Source organism: Lynx rufus, unplaced genomic scaffold (assembly GCF_022079265.1).
Source record: "Lynx rufus isolate CCGP_SWC_20201006 ecotype Redwood Valley unplaced genomic scaffold, mLynRuf1.p SCAF_10, whole genome shotgun sequence".
Lineage (NCBI taxonomy): Eukaryota > Metazoa > Chordata > Mammalia > Carnivora > Felidae > Lynx > Lynx rufus.
In genome coordinates, this window is record NW_025814824.1 from 4,678,135 (window position 1) to 4,701,379 (window position 23,245).

The 23,245-nt window shown below is 54.0% G+C and overlaps 1 protein-coding gene across 1 annotated transcript in view; it reads right to left on the reverse strand.

Moving 5' to 3' along the window:
- The window catches only part of ROR2 (receptor tyrosine kinase like orphan receptor 2), a 197,281-nt gene extending 174,555 nt beyond the window's left edge, over positions 1 to 22,726 (reverse strand). The window contains exon 1 of the mRNA XM_047097336.1: positions 22,639 to 22,726. Within this exon, the coding sequence (XP_046953292.1) occupies positions 22,639 to 22,726 (88 nt within the window). The remainder of the gene's footprint in view (positions 1 to 22,638) is intronic.
- Between the last annotated feature and the right edge of the window lie 519 nt (positions 22,727 to 23,245).

Genomic DNA, 23,245 nt, shown 5'->3' on the forward strand with positions numbered 1-23,245 from the left:
GTCAAACTTCAAGCCATCGCTACTACAAGAGGCAGAAATGCATCTACCTTGACAAAACACCAAGGGTGTTACGTCCGTGTGAACCTTGCAGACGTTACGCTAAGTGACAAAAAGACTAACACCTACATGAGGTCCCTCGAGCGTCAGATTCACAGAGGCAGAAAGGAGAAGGGTGGTGGCCGGGGCTGGGGGCAGGGGATGGTTGGGGGGGGGGGGTGTCAGTGCTTAATGGGGACAGAGCTGCAGTGTTGAAAGATAAAGAGTTTGGAGACGGACCGTGGGGATGGCCGTGCCACAGCGTGGCTGTCCCCGGTTCCAACGAACAGCACGCTTACGGATGATAAAAATGGCAAGTTTGATGTGTGTTTTATCACAATTTGATGAAAGTACAAAAGAATGCATTTTTTTGAGCCGCGTGTCACGGGAGCGGGTGAAATGCTTCTCTTCAGCCCCGTTTCGCAAGCTGGACTCTGCCCAAGAGAGCAAAGCAATCTTTTTCAGACCACAACTGTTTCATCAACACCCAAACTGTGTCCGAGGCGGGACCAGAGCAGGTCAGAGGTCACGCCCCCCCCCCAAGGAGCCCTCCTGGAGCTCCACGTGGAGGGAAGAAGTCACCCCGAGGCCCTAAGATCTTCACGTCACTCGGAGGCCTCTGCCCTCGGTCGCGTCTGGACACTCGTCCGAATCCCGAACTAGCCACTGGCAGGGACTGGCAGGCTGCCCACGGGAAAAGTCCCCACCCACCCACCCTCCCGCCCGCCGTGGGCAGACCGCAGCTGGGGCAAGGTGCCAGGAGCCGTCTCCCCCCCCCCCACCCCCCCACCCCCCAGTCCTAACTCTGCTCCTCACATTCGGGAATTGTCGATCTGGCGCCCATTCACCGCAGGGCCAACTGTATTAACCAGCTGCTCTTAGTTTCTGCATTCTCGAAGCTCTGGCATCTGGAGCAGGCCCCTCCCAGGGCCGGCCAATTCTTAGAGACGGCAAAGGGCTGGCGGGCATGCCTTTTACGTGCAAACCAGACAGCGCAGAGCCCACATCCCCACCACCTTGCTTCCTCACACGGCAAGCCGGTGTGCCTCCTGCCCCGTGTCCCCCCAGGGCCAGGAGCCAGACGAGGGAGCCCCCGTGTCCCAGGGCTCGCCAGACTTATTCCAGCTGGTCATTCCTAAGCTGCTGACCGCACAGCCTTGCCATTCCCGTAAAACCTCAACGAAGGCTCTGACCTCACTCCTCCTCACTCCTACTTCTGCCTCCCCACCAACCTGATGCTTCCCTCGGGGGCCCCGCACGGCCCGCTGTGTCCCCCTCTCTCGGGAAATGTGAAAGAGCCTTCTTTCAAGGTAAGATCCCATGGGCACGATCACTGGCGCACGCACGGCGTGAGGTCATAAGAATGGAAGGTGGGCCACACCCCACCCCAGTGTTGGCTGCTTGACGACCGGGGGCGGGCGACGGGGGAGAGGCTGGTGGGCCTCCAGCAGGTGCAAGAGCTGAGCCTCAGAAAGCCAGGTCCCGACCTGGGGACGTGACTCTGGGCAAGTCATGGACGTGTCTTTGCCCGGGTTCCTCATCTGTAGAGGGCCGTCCTCATGGACGGCTCCCAAGACTATACGTCTGAAGAGCACAAGGCCGGCCCTGGCCCAAAGCTACTGCTGAGGGATGACTGTGGCGTCCAGAGGGCCGTCCAGACTGCCCACACCGCACTGGATGGCCGCCCTCGTCCGCCAGGACCTCGATCACAAGGAGGGACCGGGCGCCACGGATGCCTGCAGCCCCCCATCGCTTGTTAGCAAAGACTGAAACACCCTCGATGTCAACAGCCCGGTTTATTTTGTCACAAAGTCTGAAACGGACAAACTGGGGCCTTCACCAACAAATACACGGCATCCCCGATCCCCTCCGCAGGCGCCCCGGTTCACGCCGTGGGGCAACTCTACACGATGCAGCTCCGTGGTCAAGGCAGAGACCACGCCTTCCGCCGGTCCACAGATGCAGAAGTGGTGAACCCCCATGCCCACGCCCACACTTCCCCCAACACGGTCCCTGAGTCTAAAGAACCCCCTGATCACACGTCTGGGAAGCAGGTTTCTGTAAAACCGCACGTATCAGTCTCCAGCCGTGCTCACCCCTCCCCCCGGGCTTTCTTCTGGGGAGCAACTCTGGGGAGGGGCGACCAGGGGAACCCACTTTGGGAAACAGAGATCAATGTCGCCACGGAAGAGAATCTCAATGACCCCACTAGGCCATGACAGCCTCGAGGATGTTCCCGCCCACCAATGCTCCGCGGTGACGCAGAGGAGACTAGACAGGCTCATAAGGACGTGTGCAAAGGAGAGGGGTCCGTCTGATGTCGCTGAATTTACACACCGTTAAGGGACTGAACCCCACCTGCAGAGTAAGTGACACCCAAGACACTGAAGAACTGCATCAGCACGCACATCTGGTCCCTTGGAAACTCAACTCCGCTCACGGGCCAAGCACGTTCTGACCCCCGATTCAAGACGGCAAAGACGTGCGCCCTCCCCTCACGGAGTCTCCCCATTTTCAAGAAACCCCCACACGTCCTCCATTCTAACCAAGTAGGAAACTGGAAACAGAACTCACCAACCCCCACAAGCCTCAGGAGGACGCATGTCCCCGCTACTGGCGTCAGGGACGAAGGCCACAGGACTGGGGTCACCGCACGGGCACAGCAGATGCAGGGCACAAGGCCCACGCCTGGCTTCCGCACGCCACGGGAGCCACGGTGAGGGAAAAGCCCAGCACGTTTCCCATGATTGTGTCAAATTCCCAGACTTCCCGGAATTCCCAGCAGCAGCTCCTCCCGGTGGCGCAGAGACATCAGCTGGGAGCTGTGAAAACGAAATCCGGATTCACACGCCACGGCCCGGCCAGTTAGTAAGGATCTCAAGCAGGGAGAGGGAGACGCCAGAACCACGGTGTCGGAAGCCCCCCAGCCAGGCAGAGACCCTTGTGGGAGTCACCAAGCGTCTGTGCGTGACCGAGGTCCCGCTGGCGATGAACAAAGGCTTCGTAAGTGGATCCATCGCTCAGGCAAGGTTGCGAATCGCTTAGAGCGAGTCAGGACCCAGGGTGGACCTACTGACCGCAGGGGCCACACCGGCGAAGCCACCAGTGGTGTCCCTGAGAATATGGCACCAGAAAGATGTGTACTCATAGGTGTGACCGATGACAATGAACTAAGATAAAGAACGAACTAACTTGCACAAAGAAAATTGGGTACAGGCCAGTCATTACCAGGGCACAAACTGGCGAAGCGACTGAATTTCAAGAATTCACAATATTTGCTGGTAAATCTTTGCCCTTCCCTTTTATGTTTTACCTCCTGGTCACTTGATTTAGATACGTATGCATCACCAAAGTCAAAGGAAACAAAAATAGAATGTATAACCCCCAAAAGTAACAGAAGTAAATAAAGCCAGAGGGAAAAACTTATTAGCTAGAAGAAAAAAGGACCAAAACCCAAACAAAGCGATTTGTTACATTTAAAATATAACAGACATTTAGGGGTCTAGGCGGCTCAATCTGTTGATTTTTTAAATTTATTTACTTTGAGATGCAGAGAGAGTAAGCATGGGAAGGGCAGAGAGAGAAGGAGAGAGAAAGAATCCCAAGCAGGCTCCACACTGTCGGCACAGAGCGTGACATGGGGCTCGATCTCACAACCTCAAGATCATGACCTGAGTGGAAATTAAGAGTCAGACACGTGACCAACTGAGCCACCCAGGAGCCCCAAGTTAAAATTTCTTCTTTAAAAAAAAAAAAATTTATTTTCTTAATGTTTACCCATTTCCTGAGAGACAGAAGGTAAGGAGGGGAGCGGCAGAGAGAGGAGGAGACACAGAATCCGAAGCAGACTCCAGGCACGGAGCCATCAGCACAGAGCCCGACGCGGGGCTGGAACCCACGAACTGTGAGATCATGACCTCAGCCGAAGTTGGATGCTTAACCGAGTGAGCCACTCAGGCGCCCCTAGTATTTCTTCTTAAACAACTCTTGAATCACAGAAGAAAAAGAAACTGAGGATTATAGACTACCTGGGAAATAACAGTAAGGAAAACACTCGTGCAACATGTAACACAATCTAAAACGTGTAGCTACCGCTGTGCTCACGAAGAGACCCTTAAGAACTTGCTAACTAAGGATAAAACTGATCTGAGATTCATCTAGAAAATTACACAAGACTAGCCAAGAACATTCTGGGGGAAATGGGTAAGAGAACAGATTACTCCTAGTAAATGCTAAAATTTATAAAGCTATGGTAACTTAAAAAAAAAAAATGCTATGGTAACTAAATGTGGGCCAGCCACTGAATAATCCAAAAATAACGCCAAGCTAACAAGGAATTTTTAATACCATAAAAAAAAAAAAAAAAAAGAGAAAAAGAAAAAGTCTGCTGTTCCAGTAATTGAAAGCAATACATTATTCAATAAAAGGATTTCAGGGCAATTCATGTCTGAGAATAAAGTTGTATCTGAATTCCATGTGAATGAAAGATTCAACCATAAAGATGAATCATAAAAACTCCTCCAAAAAAGGGTAATTTTAAAAATAACCTTAGAATGGCAAAATTCAAGCTACATGCAAGCAAGCTCCATTTGTTCCTATAAAACTTTCTGCATGGAAACAAATGTCGTCAGGCAAAGGCAAAGGACAGCCTGAGAAAAAAAAAATAGTTTCACATGATCAGGAATGGGGCTACATATTCTTCGAAGGCGGGGAGGAAACTGAGGACAATGAACAGAAAATTAGTAGAAAAAGTCAACAGTCATCTCCCAGAAAAAGGAAACACAAATGATGTGGAGACACTTAGCGTCGCAGATAATTTAAAAATTACCAATACACAACGTTAACATGCTGTGTCTATTTTTCAGACTTAACTAAGATTAAAATGCCTGACAATTCCCAGTGTTAGGCAGGGCTTGGGAAAACTTGAAGGGCTCGCCCTCCCTCCCCCCACCACCCCCACCTCCCCACCCCCCCTCCCCCCACCCCTGCTGGAAGTATAAACAGCTGCCTTCTGGAAGGGCGATTCTGTAAGAGCTATAAAAAATTTAAATATAAATACGCCGGAGGAAAAAAAAATTCACTTCTGGGAACCGACTCTATAGAGACACAAGTGCAAAAAAAAAATAATAATAATAATAAATGTATCTGCAGATGTTCCCCGCAGCCCTAGTTTATGTAACAGCTACCCCTTCTGATGAGAAGGATCCATCCATGAGACCAGTGAAATAAACATGTACCTGTGTCTCCAAATGACAGACCTCGGCAAAGGTCTAGAGAAAGAATGGTACCTGGCACGCACGAATAGGGAAAGATTTATACGGACTATTGTTATTGGAAACAGCAGTTCGTTACGTGTGACATAAGCTCACTGTGCATAGAAACACATCGAGAAGACCACAATACGGGCGAAGCTTGAAAACATTAAGCTCAGTGAAAGAAGCCAGATACAAAGGCCACATATTGTAGGATTCTATTTAGATGAAATTTCCAGAAGAGGCAAATCCAGAGAGACAGAAAGTAGATTAGCGTTGCCGGAGGCTGGAGAGGGGGATGGGCGGGAAGCGCTGATGCAAAGGGGTCTCCTTTGGGGGCGATGGGAATGTTCTGGAACCAGACGGAGGCGGTGAGTGTACCAATGGCCCTGAATTGTGCACTTTAAAAAGGCTGATCTGGGGGCGGCTGGGTGACTCAGCCGACTTGGGCTCAGGTCATGATCTCCCAGTTTGTGGGTTCGAGCCCCAAGAGGCCATCTGGGCTGACAGCTCAGAGCACGGAGCTGCTTCGGATTCTGCGTCTCCCTCTCTCTCTGCCCCTCCCCTGCTCGCACTCTGTCTCCCTGTGTGTCTCAAAAGTAAACGTTAAAAAATAAAAATAAAAACAAAAACAAAAACAAAAACAAAATAAAATAAAATGGCTGAATTTAGGTCAGGTGAATTTTACCACAATTTTGGAAAGTAAAATGGAGGAGATGGGCAGGCAAGCACGTGTGCCCAGAAAATATCTGGAATGAAGCACAGACACTGTTGGCCACATTTATCTGAGGATCCAGGACTAAGGGGGGGGGGAGGGGGAAGGGGGGAGGGGGAGGGGGAGGGGCATCTCATTTTCCCCAAGCCATCAGCATTTGTTACTAGCGTTTTTGTTTCTGTTTTGTTTTTCTTGACTTTTACCTGGTCAGGTAACACGTGCGTTACCCTGATACAAAATCTAAACCTTCCAGAAAGAGCTAAATGATGCTCCGTTGCCGAGAGAGGCCCCTCGGAAGCATCCGCCTGCACAAAAGACAGAAAAATCCTACAGTACTGTTTCGGGAGGGTTTTCACATCGTGATTCTTCGAATAAATACTTGCAGCTGTAAATAGGTGGCTGGGCCCAAGCCAGAGCTTCCTCAACATCATGAGGACCCCCCTCTCCCCCCTCACACACACACCCAAACACGTGGCAGACCCCGTTCCAAAGCGGGGGGGGGGGGACAATTATAAAGAGCATTTTAAACCTCAACCCGGAGCAGATCAACTTGTACCCACACTTGGTTTTCATTCGTCTTGTTTTGTTTTGTTTTGTTTTGTTTCGTTTTGTTTTGTGTCAGCTTGACCTCTCGACCCCGTGGTCTAAAATGAGTCAGTCAAGTAGAAGAAGCTGGGCTATCTTGTTTCTTTTTTTTAATTACTATTATTTGAGAGAGAGAGAGAGAGAGAGAAGGGCTCCAAGTTTAGAGTAGCCACACAGAACAACAGCGGCAAAAGGTAAGTGAATTTTATTTGAACTCTGGAAACCCTCCACTCGGGACAGGGAATGGGGCCGGGCTCTGCCTCGTGAAACCACCGGCTGGCGTTCCTTTTTCCCAAATAAAATGACAAGGACACACTGCATTTCGCAAGCAGTGAAAGGAACGGAGTGTAGGTCAAAGCCATCATCCGAATCTTAGCGATGAAAGAATTACCCGCTTGGGGCGCCTGGGGGCTCAGTGGGTTAAGTGTCGGCTCTTGATTTCAGCTCAGGTCACGATCTCACGTTCGAGGGTTTGAGCCCCACATCGGGCTCTGCGGTGACAAGTGCGGAACTTGCTTGGGATCCTCTCTCTCTCTTAAAATAAATAAACATTAAAAAAAAGAATCCCGTGCTTACATTCCTGATGCAATCCGGCTACACTGGGATTATGCGTCTCCTTGTGGCATCCGCTCCTTCACAGCCGCCTGGCGCCCGGCTGGAAGGCCCAGCGGCCACTGGGGTGCACGCGGACACCCCTGCATGTAACCCTCCTCTCTGCGTGGCCCCAGGCGCTCTCCACCCTCCAGCCCCCCAAGGAGCCGACCCTGGTGAGCTGGTAGCCGTGCGCACTCGCGTTCTGCCCAGGGTCCCCCTAAGATCTAGACGGGGCCGCCCCCCCTTGACAGACCGCAAGCCAGCTTTGTAATCAGGGCCTCTTTCCCGCTGGGACTCTCTGCTGCCTTGTGCTTGGGAACAGGACAGAGGGAGGAACAGAGAAGTGGCCCTCCGAGGGCTCCTTCCCTCACCCGCCCTCCCGGGACCCCGAGAGCAGGCACCCCGGAGCCGGGCCAGGGCCCCTGGCCCCTTTCCTCTCCTTCTGGTGCCTTCTGTGGCTCCCCCGCGGGGGCCAGACTTCAAGGAGTCCGATGCCTCCGGCTTCAAAGGCTTCCAGGCCCAGATAAATCACAGGCGCTGATAGCCGAGCGGTCCCAGCGCCCAGGATGTTTGCTTCCAGCGTGTTTGTTTCTGCTGTTACCGGGGCTCCCCCAGGGACACCAAGGGCCGGGCGCCTGGCACTTCGAGGGCTCACCGCGGAGGGGAGCGTGCACAGATGCCTCGCTCTGCTCTGGGAGCCCCCCCCTCGAGAGCCAGGCAAGCAGCCAGAGGAAGGTGGGGGGGGGGGACAAGCACAGAGGGTGGCCACAGCACTGTCTGGGGGGGGGGGACAGCATGTGACATGGAGTTCTTCCAGAGGGCGGGCATGTCCTCTGTGCCAAGTGGCTGGCCCCCGTCTGGCCACAGACACCCAGAGGCTCCCTGACGGCAGGCCCTGTCGTGTGGATGCCCCAACTCCTGACCCCAATACCGACCAGTCCTGGGGCCCCACGGCTCACGGATAGAAGGGGTGTCTGTTAGCAGTGTATGAGTCAGCTTGGGCTGCAGTAACAAATAGCCCCAGCTGGAGAACTTATTCGATAGACATTTACTGCCTCAAGTCCCAGGGGCTGGCAGGGCTGGGTTTTCTCTTCCTATTTTCCCTGTGTCTTCTCTTCCTATTACCTTCCCTCCGGGTGTCTGTCTCTGAGCCCTAGTTTCCCCTTTTTATAAGGACACCAGTCATACTGGATTAGGACCCACCGTAACGACCTCGTTTTCACATGATCACACCTGCAAAAACCCTCTCTCCAAATAACATCACCTTCTCGAGTCTGGGGGTTAGGATTCTAATGCACCTCTTCGTGGGGGAAACGTAATTCATCCGGTAACAGCACAGTATTCTCTTTGTGAAAAAGCTTTGAGAGGAACAAGCCTCCAGCCTACAGCTAGAAGAATTTTAAACTAGGTTTTGAAAGACGGCTCCAATTGTATTTCCATCTCAGCATCCTTTCCGATTTCCCATTTTCTGCTTTGGTTTCAAAATATCAAAACTCCGGTTCCTGTGGCCATTTTACACAAGGTTCCAGTATTTCAGCGGCTCTGGGGATTCTGGGATTAAAGGGAGCAGGCCGCCCCGGAGGTCCCAGAACAAGCCCACCTGGACACAGCCCCCACTGGAGGGTTTGGGGGACAGCTTTTTTTTTTTTAAATGTTTATTTATTTTGAGATTGGAAGAGAGAGAGAAAGCAAGCTGAGGGACACACACACAGAGAGAGAGAGAGAGAGAGAGAGAGAGAGAGAGAGAGATGGAGGGAGAGAATCCCAAGCAGGACCCGTGCCGTCAGCACAGAGCCCGACATGAGGCTCGAACCCACAAACTGTGAGATCATGACCTGAGCTGAAATCAAGAGTCAGACGCTCAACTGACTGAGCCACCCAGGAGCCCCTTGGGGGACAGCTTTAAAAATGATAAATGTTGGGGCGCTTGGGTGTCTCAGTGGGTTGAGCATCCGACTCTTGATTTCAGCTCAGGTCAAGATCTCGAGGTTCACAGGATCGAGCCCCGTGTCGGGTCCAGAGCCTGAAGGCTGCTTCGGATTCTGTCTCTTTCTCTCTCTCCAGCTTGTGCTCTCTCTCTCTCTCTCAAAATAAATAAACTTAAAAAATGATTTAGAAAATGATGAACGTTTAGAATGGGATGTGGACTGGACATCTGTGAAGCCAAGAGATGCCCCACGTGGAGAGTCTAAAAACCCAGGGAACGAGCAGACGTGGGGTTCGTACATCTCTGTCTGCCCTTCCCCTGCTCGTTCCCTCCCTCTTTCTCCCTCTTTCTCTCTCAAAATAAATAAATAAACTTAAAAAAAAAGACACGTCGGTATTCCCAACGTTTTGCCGTTAGAAATGGGGCAGCAGCGAACAACTTGCCTCCCAGGCACGCGTGTATTTTTGGGGGGCAAGCCACAGAACCTGTGTGTTTTGAATGTTAACAGTCCGTGTGAACCGCCCTCAAAGCGGCCACTGACACAGCACGGTGCCACGCTGCCCACGTCACGGCTGGCACAGTCCTCGCGACCCACCCCAGGCTTCGGCCAGGACGACACCGAAGTCACCGTCCTCTAAGGTGCACTGTGTTCCATCCTAAGGAGACCAAACCCAAACGCCTTCCCTAAGTGTCGGGCCTTGGGCTAGTTCCTGTTCCACACACAGCCTGCTACCTGCTCCCTTTTCACCACGGTATTTATGTTCTCATCAATCTCATGAGTTACGTGGTCTGGATACAAACCCCCTCATCTGCCCTGTACGTTTTTTGTTTTTGTTTTTTTTAACTTTGTTTAACGTTTATTTATTTTTGAGACCAAGAGAGACAGAGCATGAACGGGGGAGGGGCAGAGAGAGAGGGAGACACAGAATCGGAAACAGGCTCCAGGCTCCGAGCCATCAGCCCAGAGCCCGACGCGGGGCTCGAACTCACGGACCGCGAGATCATGACCTGAGCCGAAGTCGGACGCTCAACCGACTGAGCCACCCAGGCGCCCCTTAAGTTTATTTATTGTTTTGAAAGAGAGACAGAGTGAGTGGGGGAGGGGCAGGGAGCGAGGGAAAGAGAGAATCCCAAGCAGGCTCCGTGCTCGAACAGGAGCCGTGCCAAGCAGGCCCGGTGGGGCTCGGACTCACGAACCGCGAGACCGTGACCTGAGCCGAAACCAAGAGTCAGACGCGTAACCGACTGAGCCCCCCCAGGCGCCCCTGCCCTGTTTGTTGTAAACGTGTTCTCTCCATCCCGCAGTCTGGATTTTAGAGCGGGCGTCAAATCCTCTGCAGTAGGAAACACAAGACTTGAGTCTTTTTCTGCACTGTTGCTGAAAAGAATGGGGAGGGGCCAGTGCAGCCCTGAAAGCTATAACGCCCCCCTCCTCCCTGTCTTTCTACAACTTGATAACCTCTGCCTGATGAGGCAGGTCCTCTGAGACGGGCGAAGAAATGCCCGCCTCACGGATTCCCCCCAGAGGTGCCAAGGAGCACCGATCCAAGAGACACCCGGAACGAAGGATCAGACCGACTCGATGGGGCCTTCCTGGGCCCCCCCCCCGCACACCTCTGCCCCAGGACCCAAATCTGCGGGGCCCCTCTGCACTGAGTGCCCACAGCCTGGGAACCACGGAACAGCACCTAGACCTGCTGGAATTCGGAGCCACAGCCCCCCCGGGAACCCCGGGAACCCCGGGTCGGGCCGAAGGCCACTCTGGATGAATAGCAAAGTTAACCGGCACCCGGACCCGGCTATGAACACAGCAAGCATCAAAGGCCATTTTCCAGGGAGCCAGGAAAACAGGGCAGGGCCCGGGTCTCAGATAACGCTTGCCTGTGATAACAGCATTGAGACTATGTGGGAAACAGTTCTTACCGTTCATGCCGAAGTATTTACAGGTAAAAAAATTAAGGCTGTCCGGGACCCATTAAGAGGGCCAGGGGAAATGAAACAAAATTAACAGAATGTGTGACTGTTGAGGCTGCATGAAAAATATATAGGCGTTCGCTGTAGTAGTCTAATTGCACGGATGTTTGAAGTTTTCTAGAATTAAAAAGGCGAAGGAAGGGGCGCCTGGGTGGCTCAGTCGGTGAAGCGTCCGACTCCGGCTCAGGTCATGATCTCGCGGTCCGTGGGTTCGAGCCCCACGTCGGGCTCTGGGCTGACGGCTTGGAGCCTGGAGCCTGCTTGGGATTCTGGGTCTCCCCCTCTCTCTGCCCCTCCCCTGCTCACACTCTCTGTCTCAAAAATAAATAAACTTAAAAAAAAAAAAAACTGAGGGAAAACACGTTAGAAGTTCTGGCAATCCAGAAACAAGGCTAAGACTTGGCGATTTTCAATCTAGTCGAAGAAACGGGGTCAAAAACATGTGAGTCCCACCCCCTCCCCAGCCCTGTGTGAGGTCTGACACCATTTCCAATAAAACACAACCGACCAGGGCGCCTGGGTGGCGCAGTCGGTTAAGCGTCCGACTTCAGCCAGGTCACGATCTCGCGGTCCGTGAGTTCGAGCCCCGCGTCGGGCTCTGGGCTGATGGCTCGGAGCCTGGAGCCTGTTTCCGATGCTGTGTCTCCCTCTCTCTCTGCCCCTCCCCCGTTCATGCTCTGTCTCTCTCTGTCCCAAAAATGAATAAACGTTGAAAAAAAAAAAAAAAAAAAACACAACCGACCGTGTCTTTCTTCTAAGAGACACTGGCTGCCGTCTCACGTGTGTATCACTGGACGTGTTCAGTTCTCTATTTGTAAACTGTTTCAAAATTTCCAGAAATGTTGCGAGATTCAGGCACAAAGCTCCCCCCCCCTCCACGCTGGTGACCAGATCCATTTCACCCAAGTGTCCATTATCCTCTGCACACACGGTGTTTTTATTCTGATTGTGGACACCACGTCCTTTATCCCGAAACACACAGCACACGCTTCCCGAAAGCCCACACGTTCTCTTCCATAACCTCCATACAATGAACAAACTCAGGAAAGTGAACTTTGACAACACTTTTGAATAACTTACCCCACATTCCAACGACAGCCACGTCGGCGTGTTTTTGCTGTAGCACGGACCCATATGGACTCACACACTCTGCATTCGCTGTCCCTTCCTGGAGTCTCCTTCAGGCTGGACCCGTCCCACAGCCGTTTTTGTCCTTCACGACACTGACCTTTTCTATGCAAAGCCAAGTCTTTCATAAAGTGCCCCTCCAGCTGGGCTTGCTGGTTTGCATCACCATCACACTCAGCTTTTGCAACCCCGAGCTCAGATGCAACCCCAGGGATGCCCTCCGCAGAAGGGTGATGTCTCTCTGCCCGCCCTGGTGGCGTGAGCCTTGATCACCCAGTCGGGGTGACATCCCATGTCTCCGGTCTTGTCACTAACTGTCCCCTTGCAAGTGAGGGCTCTGGGGGGAAATAAGTTTTCCCCACAAACATTTCCTGCTCCCCACGAAGCATGGCTTCTTTTTTAAAACATTTTCTTTTTTATTTATTTATTTTTTTTTATAAATTTTCTTTTTTTTCAACGTTTATTTATTTTTGGGACAGAGAGAGACGGAGCATGAACGGGGGAGGGGCAGAGAGAGAGGCAGACACAGAATCGGAAACAGGCTCCAGGCTCCGAGCCATCAGCCCAGAGCCTGACGCGGGGCTCGAACTCACGGACCGCGAGATCGTGACCTGGCTGAAGTCGGACGCCTAACCGACTGCGCCACCCAGGCGCCCCTAAAACATTTTCTTAAATGTTCATTTATTTTATGGGAGGAGGAGGGGCAGAGAGAGAGGGAGACACAGAACCCGAAGCGGGCTCCAGGCTCCGAGCTGTCAGCACAGAGCCCGACGCGGGGCTCGAACCCACGAACCGCGAGATCGTGACCTCAGCCTGAGTCGGACGCTTAACGGCCTGAGCCACCCAGGCGCCCCACGCATGGCCTCTTTTAATTAGATTCAGCACTCATTGAGGACTCTTGGCCAAACCCATCTCTACAATTACTGTGGCCAAGAGTGATTCTTCCTACTCAACGCACACATATGAGTTGGCATTTTGCTGTAAGGAAGTGCCCTCTCTTCCCCCATCCCTTCCATTTATTTATGTAACGCAGTGGGTTAAATAGTGTCCCCAAAATTCATATCCTCCTGGAACTTCAAATGTGACCCTATCGAGAAGCAGTCTTTGCAGAAGTAATGAGTGCCGGATCCCGAGACAAAATCATCCTGGATTTAAAGCAGGCCTAAACCCAACGACAGGTGTCCTCACAGGAAGAGGAAGGGACACACACAGTCACAAAGGAAAGGCGGCCACGTGAAAGTGGAAAAAAGAGCAAGCTGATGCGGCCACGAGACAAGGGACCCCGGGAGCCACCGGGAGCTAGAAGAGACAAAACAGGATCCTCCTTCAGAGACTCCCGAGGGAGGCCGGGCTGCTGACCTTGACCTCTTCATTTTCTATGGACATCTCCATCTTCTAAGTCACCTTGTTTGTGCTCCTCTGTCAGGAGGCCCCGGGGCCCTAACACTCATATTCAGTTGCTTATTTACTTACCATCGGCGTTGAATCACAGATTGCTATTTTGTTCCACGGAACATCCACCTTCGTTTGAGGCTTAACTTTGTTCCAGATTTGACCACCTGTACTCCTTCGAGTTGGCACCTGCATGTTTCGTATGTCCCCATTATGTCTGATTGCTTACTTTGTATCTCGAGAACTCGCTCCGCGCTCCCGGCTTATCTTGTATTTCTCCCCATCCTGGCCCCACTGGAATCAGTCATTTCTCCAAAGTATTCCTAGTTCCTTCAATGTGCAACAGAATCTAGCAACCAAGACCCGCACAAGAAGAGTGCTCATTGCTAATGAGGTGCCAGGACATAACTATTACCTATAGAAAAATACATGTTTTACTAGTTAGGATTTCATAATCTTAACACTCACTATTTTGTGTGTGTGCCGTGGGGGAGGGTTGTTGTGTCTGTGAATACACGAAATCGTGACTTATACCAGTTTCTCCAATTCCAATCCAACCCCTCTGGGTTCTTCCTTGTCTCCCTGCCTCCCTCCCTCCCTCCCTCCCTCCCTCCCTCCCTTCCTCCCTCCCTTCCTTATTTGCCTGTAGCTCCTTCCACAGTAGGAACCTTGCCTACAACACTATCAACACACCTTGTACAAGGATGTCTGATTTCATACGCAGTTCACACAAAACAGTTTTAGATTAGATCTCACTGTGAAAAATGAACCTAAGAATGCAAGATTTGTTTCCATTTGTTTTGTCTGTTTTTAATCTACACGGAGGATACATAGAGTACTGGGACCACAGTCACCTGATCTAGGTCTCCCGGCTCCTTATTAGTGTAGTTACGTTGTTCATTTGCAATATACTTGGGTTTATTTACTTGGTTACATTCAGTTTTAGTTTCCTGCCATCTTTAGTGATTTAGTTTTATTTCTTGAACATTAGTACATTAACATGTTCCAAAGTCAAAACTACACAAAAATATATGGGAATAAACTAGGTAGAGAAAGAAACTACCGTGGGGGCTCCTGGGCGGCTCAGTCAGTTGAGCATCAGACTCTTGGTTTTGGTTCAGGTCATGATGAAAATACATGAAAATCCTAATATCATACTGAATAGTGAAAAACAGAAAACTTTTGCTCTAAGATCAGGAACGAAACAAGAGTGTCTGATTTCACCACTTCTATTAAACACAGTATTGGAAGTTCTAGATCAAGCAATTAAGCAAAAACAAAAAAAAGAAATAAAAGGCATCCAAAATTGGAAAGCAGTAAACTTATCTCTGTTCACAAATGGCATGACTTTGCTTACAGATCCAGAAAAAATCTACTTGAGCAACTAAATGAATTCAGCAAACTCACAGGACTCAAAATTAACAGGCAAAAATCAGTTGCATTTCTACACAGTAACTAGGAACAATCTTTAAAGGAAATTAAGAAAATATTTCCATGCACCACAGCATCAAAACGAATAAAATACTTGGAAACATACCTAACCAAGTGGGTAGAAGAGTTGTACACTGAGGGGCACCTGGCTGGCTCAGTCAGTGGAGCGTGGGATTCTTCATCTTGGGGTTGTGAGTTTGAGCCCCACGTTGGGTACAGAAACTACTTAAAAATAAACTCTTTAAAAAAAAAAAAGACTTGTTCACTGAAAACTACAAAACACTACTGAGAGAAATTAAAGATCTAAACAAATGGAAAGACATCCCTTGTTTGTGGATTCAAAGACTTGTCAAGATGTCCAGGGTGCCCCAGGGTGCCCAGGGTGGCTCAGTTGGTTGGCCATCTGACTCTTGGCTTTGGCTCAGGTCATGATCTCAGGGTCGTTGGATGGAACCCCATGTCGAGCTCCTCGCTGGCGGGGCAGAGCCTGCTTGGGATTCTCTCTCCCTCTTTCTCTGTCCCTCCCCCACTCATGCAAGCCCTCTCCCTTTCTCTCTCTCTCTCTCTGTCTCAACAACTAAAAACAATTATGGAATTTTCAAAAAATTATTCAGCCTTAAAAAGACATGAGGTACTGAAACATGATGCTACAATGTGAATGAACTTTGAAAGCCCTACACAAAGTGAAAGAAACCCGTTACAAAAAGACAGAGCGTATAATCCCATTTACTTGAGGTCCTTACAGTAGTGACCTTCAGAGAGACAGAAAGTGTAATGGTGGGCGCCGGGGGCTGGAAGAAGGGGGAGTCAGGAGTCAGTGTTTAATGGGGGCCGTTTCAGTTTGGGGAGAGGAAAAGTTCTGGAGATGGACGGTGAGGGATGGGGACACAACAGCGTGAATGTGCTTCCTGCCACCAAACTACACCATTACAAGTGGTTAAAAGGCTCTACTTTGTGCTTATTTTATATTAATTAAAAAAAAAAAAAAGATCTTGGCCACCTGGATGGCTCAGTGTCCAACTTCGGCTTAGGTCGTGATCTTGCGGCTCAGGAGTTCAAGCCCCGCGTCGGGCTCTGTGCTGACAGCTTGGAGCCTGGGTCCTTTCTGGTTGTTTGTTTGTTTGTTTGTTGGTTTGTAAAACCAAGCAGATGTACAACTAGCCAGAGCCTGTACCCCGCACGCTCGTTACACAGAGCACCCCCCCCTTGTCACCGGCTCCTCCTGTAGACTTATCGCGCTCAATTTTTCACTGTTGCACACTGCTCTGGAGTCGTATCCAATGTTACACCCAGACTATGATATGGTGACCAGGGGTCATTTCACTATGTAGAAGAAAACCCCCCATTTCCAACAGTCATTCCCAAGTGTTCTGCAGGAGTCTGCTGTCCGAGAAAACACAACACAGCATCCCGTGGGAGGGCTACGGGGTCGATTCCGCACCACGTGTGACCCGGGGGCTGTGCCCGAAAGCTTTCTCCAGCCTGCAGCCCCCTCTCCCTCCCCACGCCCCTCAGGCCACCCATCCGTGGGCTGCTCACGTTCCAGATGGAGCTCGAGCGTCCACACCTAACTCCTCCTCGCCGTACCCCAAATCCCGCTCATTCTCCTGTCCGATGCCTGTTGTCTGCCCGGAGCCAAAATGCTGAGTGCAACCCTCCTCCAGACCCCTAAGGGACGACTGGACTTTTCTTCTGCCTCAGTTTCCCCCCAGGAAGCTCCTTACCCAGAGAAAAGGACCAGAGAAAGAACCTTTCCTGGAAGTCCCCCAAAGACTCCAACACCAAGCACCTTGAGTTTTTTTCCTTAAGTTTATTTATTTTTGAGAGAGAAAGCGAGCATGCTGGAACAGGGGAGAGGCAGAGAGAGAGAGAGAGAGACACACAGAATCCGAAGCAGGCTCCAGGCTCCCAGCTGTCAGCACAGAGCCCGACGCGGGGCTCGAACCCACGAACCGGGAGATCCTGACCCGAGCCGAAGTCGGACGCTTCACCGACTGAGCCACCCAGGCGCCCCTAACCCCTCGAGTTTTCAGGCACCTCCTTTCTTGGATGCAAACACGACCCCCTCAACCCCCGCAGCGGCTGCCAGATTACCCCTAAGACCCGGCTGCAGCATCCCACCCCTTGCCCCACTCACCCCCCCACGTGCTGAACACGTCTGTGAGCAGAGACCCTCACGCTTGACCCCGTGTGATTTCCCCTGCTGCGTGGACGGTACTCTGTATGTTCCCTCCTGCTGCGAGCACAGGGCCGGCCCCCCAGGGCTGCCGTGGGATCTGGGGTAAGAGAGACCTCCGCCAGGGCTGCCCGCCTTTGGGGGTGACCACACGTCTTCTGCTCCCTTCGGGGGGTCCCTTTGCCAAATCTCGCCGATTCGGTCAGTCTGGACTCTGAGTTTCCCCCCCTCCCTCGTCCTGCCCCCCACAAGTGGCCCTCCCTGTGGGAGACCGCTTCTGCACCTCTCCGTGTGCCAGGCATGGTGCAAGGGGTGGGGGCGACCAGGTAGGCGGGAAGGCGACCTCGGCCCTTCCCCCGTGCGCGTGCGCAGGGGAATCTGCACCGTGCACGCTCGCTCCTCCAGGCGACACGCGTTTCTCTTCTCTTCGAGATCTCCCACTGCAAGATCGATCCCACACTCGGCCTGATTGAACAGTCGTCGCCGCCCCCCGTCCTCTGTGCTCTTCGTGGCACGGAAACTGCGGCGCCACCCCTCCCCAACACACACACACACACACACACACACACGCGCGCGGGTGCACGGTGCACACACGCGCTCACGTAATTCTGTCTAGCCGGTGCCCTGGGAGGCTCACCCGCTGGGCGCCCTCAGGGCAGGAGGGCACAGAGCAGGGCCCATCCAGTCCCGGTCTGCCCTTCCGACCCCCCACGGCCAACAAGCAAAATGTAAGCAAACACGGGGGAAGCCCCTCCTTGCTCTGGGCTCTCCCACATGCTCCTGGAGCACGTGACAAACACAGCCCCTGGACAAAGAGGAGGGACGGGCAGCCCCTCGGGCGGTGGCCGAGACAGCTTCCCGCGGTGATGAAAATGTCCTGTGGGCGCCGGCCCGGGAAATGCAGCCAGTGCGGTGAGGAACGGAGTCTTTCGCTTCACTGTAACCGCAACAGCTCCAAGGACCCCGTGGACGGACCCCGTGGCTCCTGTCCCGCACAGCTCCCGTCTGCGGTGAGGGTTTCCCATAGTTAACCGCGCGGTGCCCCACCCAGCCGTCCAGGAGGGCACGGGGCCATGGAAACCAGGAGGCTGGGAGCTCTGGGAACCTGGGGAGAACCCTCCCCCACTCCCCCAGGACTTGAAGAAGCCGCCACATTCTCCCCAGATAACATCTCAAAAGTGACAGAGTACCTCCCGGGGCTTACTCCGACAATTAAAGACACACACACCAGCTCCCACTGGAACCTGAGACTTTCTGGAGGACAAGCCACTTAGCCTAATTAGGCTAAATTTTTCTGTAATTATTTCCTTCCCTTTGGCTTTTGATTTTTTTTTGGGGGGGGGGGTTCTTTCCCAGATAGAACTCAAAAAAAAAGAGAGAGAGAGAGAGAGATTCCCAAACTGGGGCAAACCACACACCAACACAATTCCCTAATTTTGGAAGCTTTCAGAAAATTCCCAGCATTGTTCGACAATTCCTTGGCCACCCCGTTCATAGGATTTTGAAACAGATCCCACCCCAGATACGATTTATGACCATCTTTCCAACCTGGCGAGCTCCCCCACAAAAGCAAATACATACAGACTCGAAAGAGGCCGGTACCGAACCCCCGCTGGTTGTGGCCCTAATTAAGCGGCAGGAGCGCCTGTGGCTGCAGGATTTTCACTTGCAAACTCAGGAAGCCCTCCCTACACATCAAACTCCCTGCAGCAAACAGCACAGAACCAAAGCACCCAAAGGGTCGCCGCAAAGCGATGTTTTCCACAACCGTCCTTTTGACCCCAATCGTCCTCTCGTGAAATTGCTACTGGCCATGCAAATCCAGACTCACCCAGCGACGTTCCTCCGTAAAGCAAAGCCCCCCTTTGCTTTGAAAGCTTTCGTGCATGACATTCATGGAGGTCACCTGGCAGTCACCACAGGGTCCCCCAAGAAGGAAGTATCTTAATGACAGCCTTCTTTACCAGAATGGAGTCACAGCCCTGAAGAAGCCCCCCCTGCCCCCTGTAGGGCACAGCAGGGGAAACTGGAAGCTTCCCTTCCAGGCCCTTTGCCACATGGTGACCGCATTGGGGGGGGGGGCGGGGCGGACACCTTGGGATCTGCTTTCAGGTTCCCAGGGAATGGACCAAATAAACACCAAAAGGCCTCTGACATCAACGAAAGCTTCAGAAGATGGTTATAAACCCTGGGTGGGGAGTACACTCGCAGCCCAGCCCCGCTCTTTCCCTGGACTCCAACTTGGAATTACAGAATTAGCACTCTCCCAGGGAAACGAGATAGAGTATACAAATTTCCTGTGCTCCATCAGACTGGCCAGGCTTCTGCAGATCAGGGAAACCAAGCCCTTCACACCCAGCTGCCATTTCAATGATAATAACTTTCCACCTCCTGCCCTCCCCAGGAATGCATTTGAAAGACCAGCCACCTCTCCAGCTGATAACTGGCCTCAGAAATCCCCCCGCAGAGGATTCATCTTCCCTACCTGTCAGAAGGCCTGTGGCCCCACCACATTTCTATCCCACTGATGGCTCCGGAAAAGATTCCAAAGGAAAAAGTCGTGTCAAACCCAGGCTCTGCCAGGCTTAAACGTCTGAGGTTAAACCACGACTAACCCTTCAACGGGAAGCGAGTAATTCACTGCAAATCACTCCATCAGAGGAGAGTAACATACAAACACCAAGGAAGGCTGTGCTTTGACCGACAACGGGAAAAAGGGTTAACAATAAAGACAGGTTTTTCACACTGCCTCCTCAATCTGCAAATCACTGTCCCCCAAAACTATCCCAGTAAGCACGTTTTTAAACCCGGGGGGGGGGGTTGTTTGTTTTTTGGTTTTTGTTTTTGAACCCAAAACACTAAGCGCAAAATTCTGGTCCGTTTTCTAACTGTGACTTACTTTACTAATTGAAAGTTCAGCCTCGTGGACTGGAACCCCCGTGGGCACCCAACGCCATTTCTGGGAACACTTCAGGACAACAGCTTACAGCGAGACGCCCCTCAGGATCGGTGGTGTCGCGGGTCTCAGGGTAGCCCGGGTGGCCTTCAGGATTTAGCAGACACCAGGGTTAAACTCACTATTCAATATCGAAACATTTCAAATGTGTGCGTCTTTGCTCAGTACTCAGCCGTAATAAGAAAAACATGTTGCCTTACTATGTACAGGAAAACTTTTCTTTTTCCAAAGTCTTCTTACTCAAGATGTGTTCACTTGCTTACTTCCAAACGGACTGCTATCATTTATTACGACCATCTCTCCAGGGATCCGAGGCCAGAAATCAACGCTGCACTATCAAAATGGGGGAAAGGAGAGCCCCCAAACCGTCCCTCCCAGTCGATCCTACCTAGGCGGGGTACACAGTCCATCAGGTGTTTGTCTCCTTAGGAAACAGAGCCTTCTAGAAAAACGCAGACGAAGAACTTATAAATCCTCCCACAATAACCTTTCCAAGTTTTTCCATAGCAACATGATTTGTGTATAAAATACACCCAAATTACAAGGATTCCTCTTCATAGCAGAAAAGACTCCAAACACCCAAATCTCCTGTAATCACTAAAGTGCATTCATATTTGGAGTACGAATGGTCATATTTGAATCCCAGGAGAAGGAGGGGGAGGAACAGCTTTCCTACTCCCTCCCTGTACAGAGATTACTAGTTCCCTGGAAGAAGAAAGTTACCTCCACACAGGGTTCAAAAGTTAAGCAGAATGACACAGGACTGCTTTCTTCCTCAGAGACGGTCTGAAAGTCGACTGGAAAGGACAGCAATGTTTAAACTACTGCGCTAAAAACGCGAGCAACTTTCCTGTTGTCGTTCCAAGAGCCGATCTGAGCAACAGACGGGTCACCCTCCCTCGAAGCTCCCAGCTCCCACGCCACCCCACCCCACCCTCCGCACAGGCCGCGGCCTCAGGTCGGCCCAGCGGAGTCGTGCAGGACAAGTGACCCCCGCGCGCCCACCGCGCCAGCGCTGCGCCACCGCGCGTCCAGGCTCGGCTTTAAGCCCCTCCCGCCCCCCTCCCAACAGCGCAGCAAACGGGTCGCCCGACTCTTAAAGGGGAGGGGGACTCCTGCGGGGAGGAGGGCTGCAGAAATCCACAGGGACGTTGTGCGAATCGCCCAGACCGACTTCGAATATACTTTACTCACCACCGCACCGTGCACCCGGGGCGGTTTATGCTTTGAGGGACAGCGACGGAATGCAAACCCCCTGCCCAAATCCAGTAACCAGAAATGTCTGACGTAATCGGCATCTGCTTAAACCCAGACGACCCCCAGAAAGGCTGCCCAGCATTGCCGGTTCTGCAGACAGGTCCCCGGAGCGGGCAGCTGGCAGCAAGACGCGGGAAGAGCTGAGCCCCCTCGCGCGACAGTCCCTTAGCTCTCACCTGCCCGCAGGAATACGCGGAGTGGTGCACGGTGCAAGAGGCGGGCGACTCCGAATCCCTCTTACGAGTAAGGGAGCGGCTCACACATTTCTGGGGCTGGAAGCGAACCTCCTCGGCCTCCAAGCCTCCCGCCAGGAGGCACCGCCGCCCTCCCCCACCCCGGCAGGGTGCCCGGAATTCGGCCGCCGCGCGCAGGCCGGAGGTGCCGGGGGGTCCGGACGGCGTGGGCGAGCGCCGCCTCCTTGGGCTCCCGGGGGGGGTGCCCCCCGGCTCCCTCCGCACCGCGGCAGTTCCTACGCGCCCCGGGGCCCGCGCAGACAAGCCCGCGCAGCGCCCCCCCCCCCAACCCCTCCGGGGGCAACGTGTGCCCCTCCAGGAAAACGCCACCAGGAACCTGGGCCCGACCCTCCAGCCGCGTGCCTGGTCCCGGGTCTCGGGGCGCCGCCCCAGCAGCCGAAAGGCCGCCCGGCGACCCCCGACCCCAAGCAGGAAACGCCACTCGGCTACCTCCCGGGAGCCGAGGAGGGGGGTTTCGGGGCCAACAAAAGGGAAGCCAAAGTCCTCTTCGACCGGGCGGCGGGGTCGGGAGCCCCCTCCCCCGGGCCCCGCCCGATCGCGGCGCCGGCCCCGCTTGGGGGGCTCGGGCTCAGAGGGGGAGCGGGGGCCGGGGAGCCCTGCAGGGGAAACCCGGGAGGGCCAGGTCCGAGACGAGCTCCTGAGAACCAGAGACAGGTCTGCGGACCCAGGCCCGGGCCGCATTCACACTCACGACCCTCGCAGACCCCCGGCCGGGGGCTTCCCCGCCGGCACCGCCTGCCCGCGCGCCCGGCCTCTGGAAACACTTAGCCGTCCCCTGAGCGCGCCTCCCTGGAAGCAGCCCCCGGCGGCGGGGCGCGGGGCTGAGGCGGGCTGGGCGCGGAGGGACCCTAGGCGGCGCCCCTGGCTCGGGAGGGCGGCCCGGGGCGGCACAGGCTCGGAGGCACAGACCCGGGAGCACCGAGGGGACGCGCCGGGGCGGGCGCGGGGCGGCGGGTCCTACCTGAGGTCCGGGGCACGCAGAGCAGGAGCGCGGCGGCCACCCAGACGGCTGGGGCGCACAGTGGCGGCAGCGCGGAGCCCCGGGCCATGCCGCGGGCCGAGGGGGCCGGGGCGCGGGGGGCCGGCGGGGCGCGGGGGGGCCGGGCGCCACCACCCCTGTGGGCCGCGCGTCCGCTGCCCTTCCTCCCGGGCGCGGCGCGAGTCGGTCCCTTTCGAGGAACTCCTCGTCTTTCTCACGTCCCGGCCCGAGTGCGCCTCTCGGCTCCCGGCGCGGCGCGGGCTGGCTGCGAGGCTCCGGGGCGCGGGCTGGGCGTCCCGCCGGCCGCCGGGACGAGCGCGGGGGGCGGACCGCGGGCGCGCAGGAGGCAGGGTCCCCGGCTCGCCCGCCCCGATGGGCAGAGCAGGGCCGGCGCCGGCGCCCCCTGCCGGAGGGACGCGCCCGCGGCGGGCGGGGCGCGCGGGAAGCGGGGGGCCGGCACCAGGGGCCGCCGCTCCGTCCCGGGGCTGGCCTCCCGCGCGCGCCTTCGGGACGCTCGGACGCCAAGGTGCGCCCTGGGGGCGCCCCGCCGGCCCGGGCCGCGGCAGCCGTCGCCGCAGAGGCGCCCCGG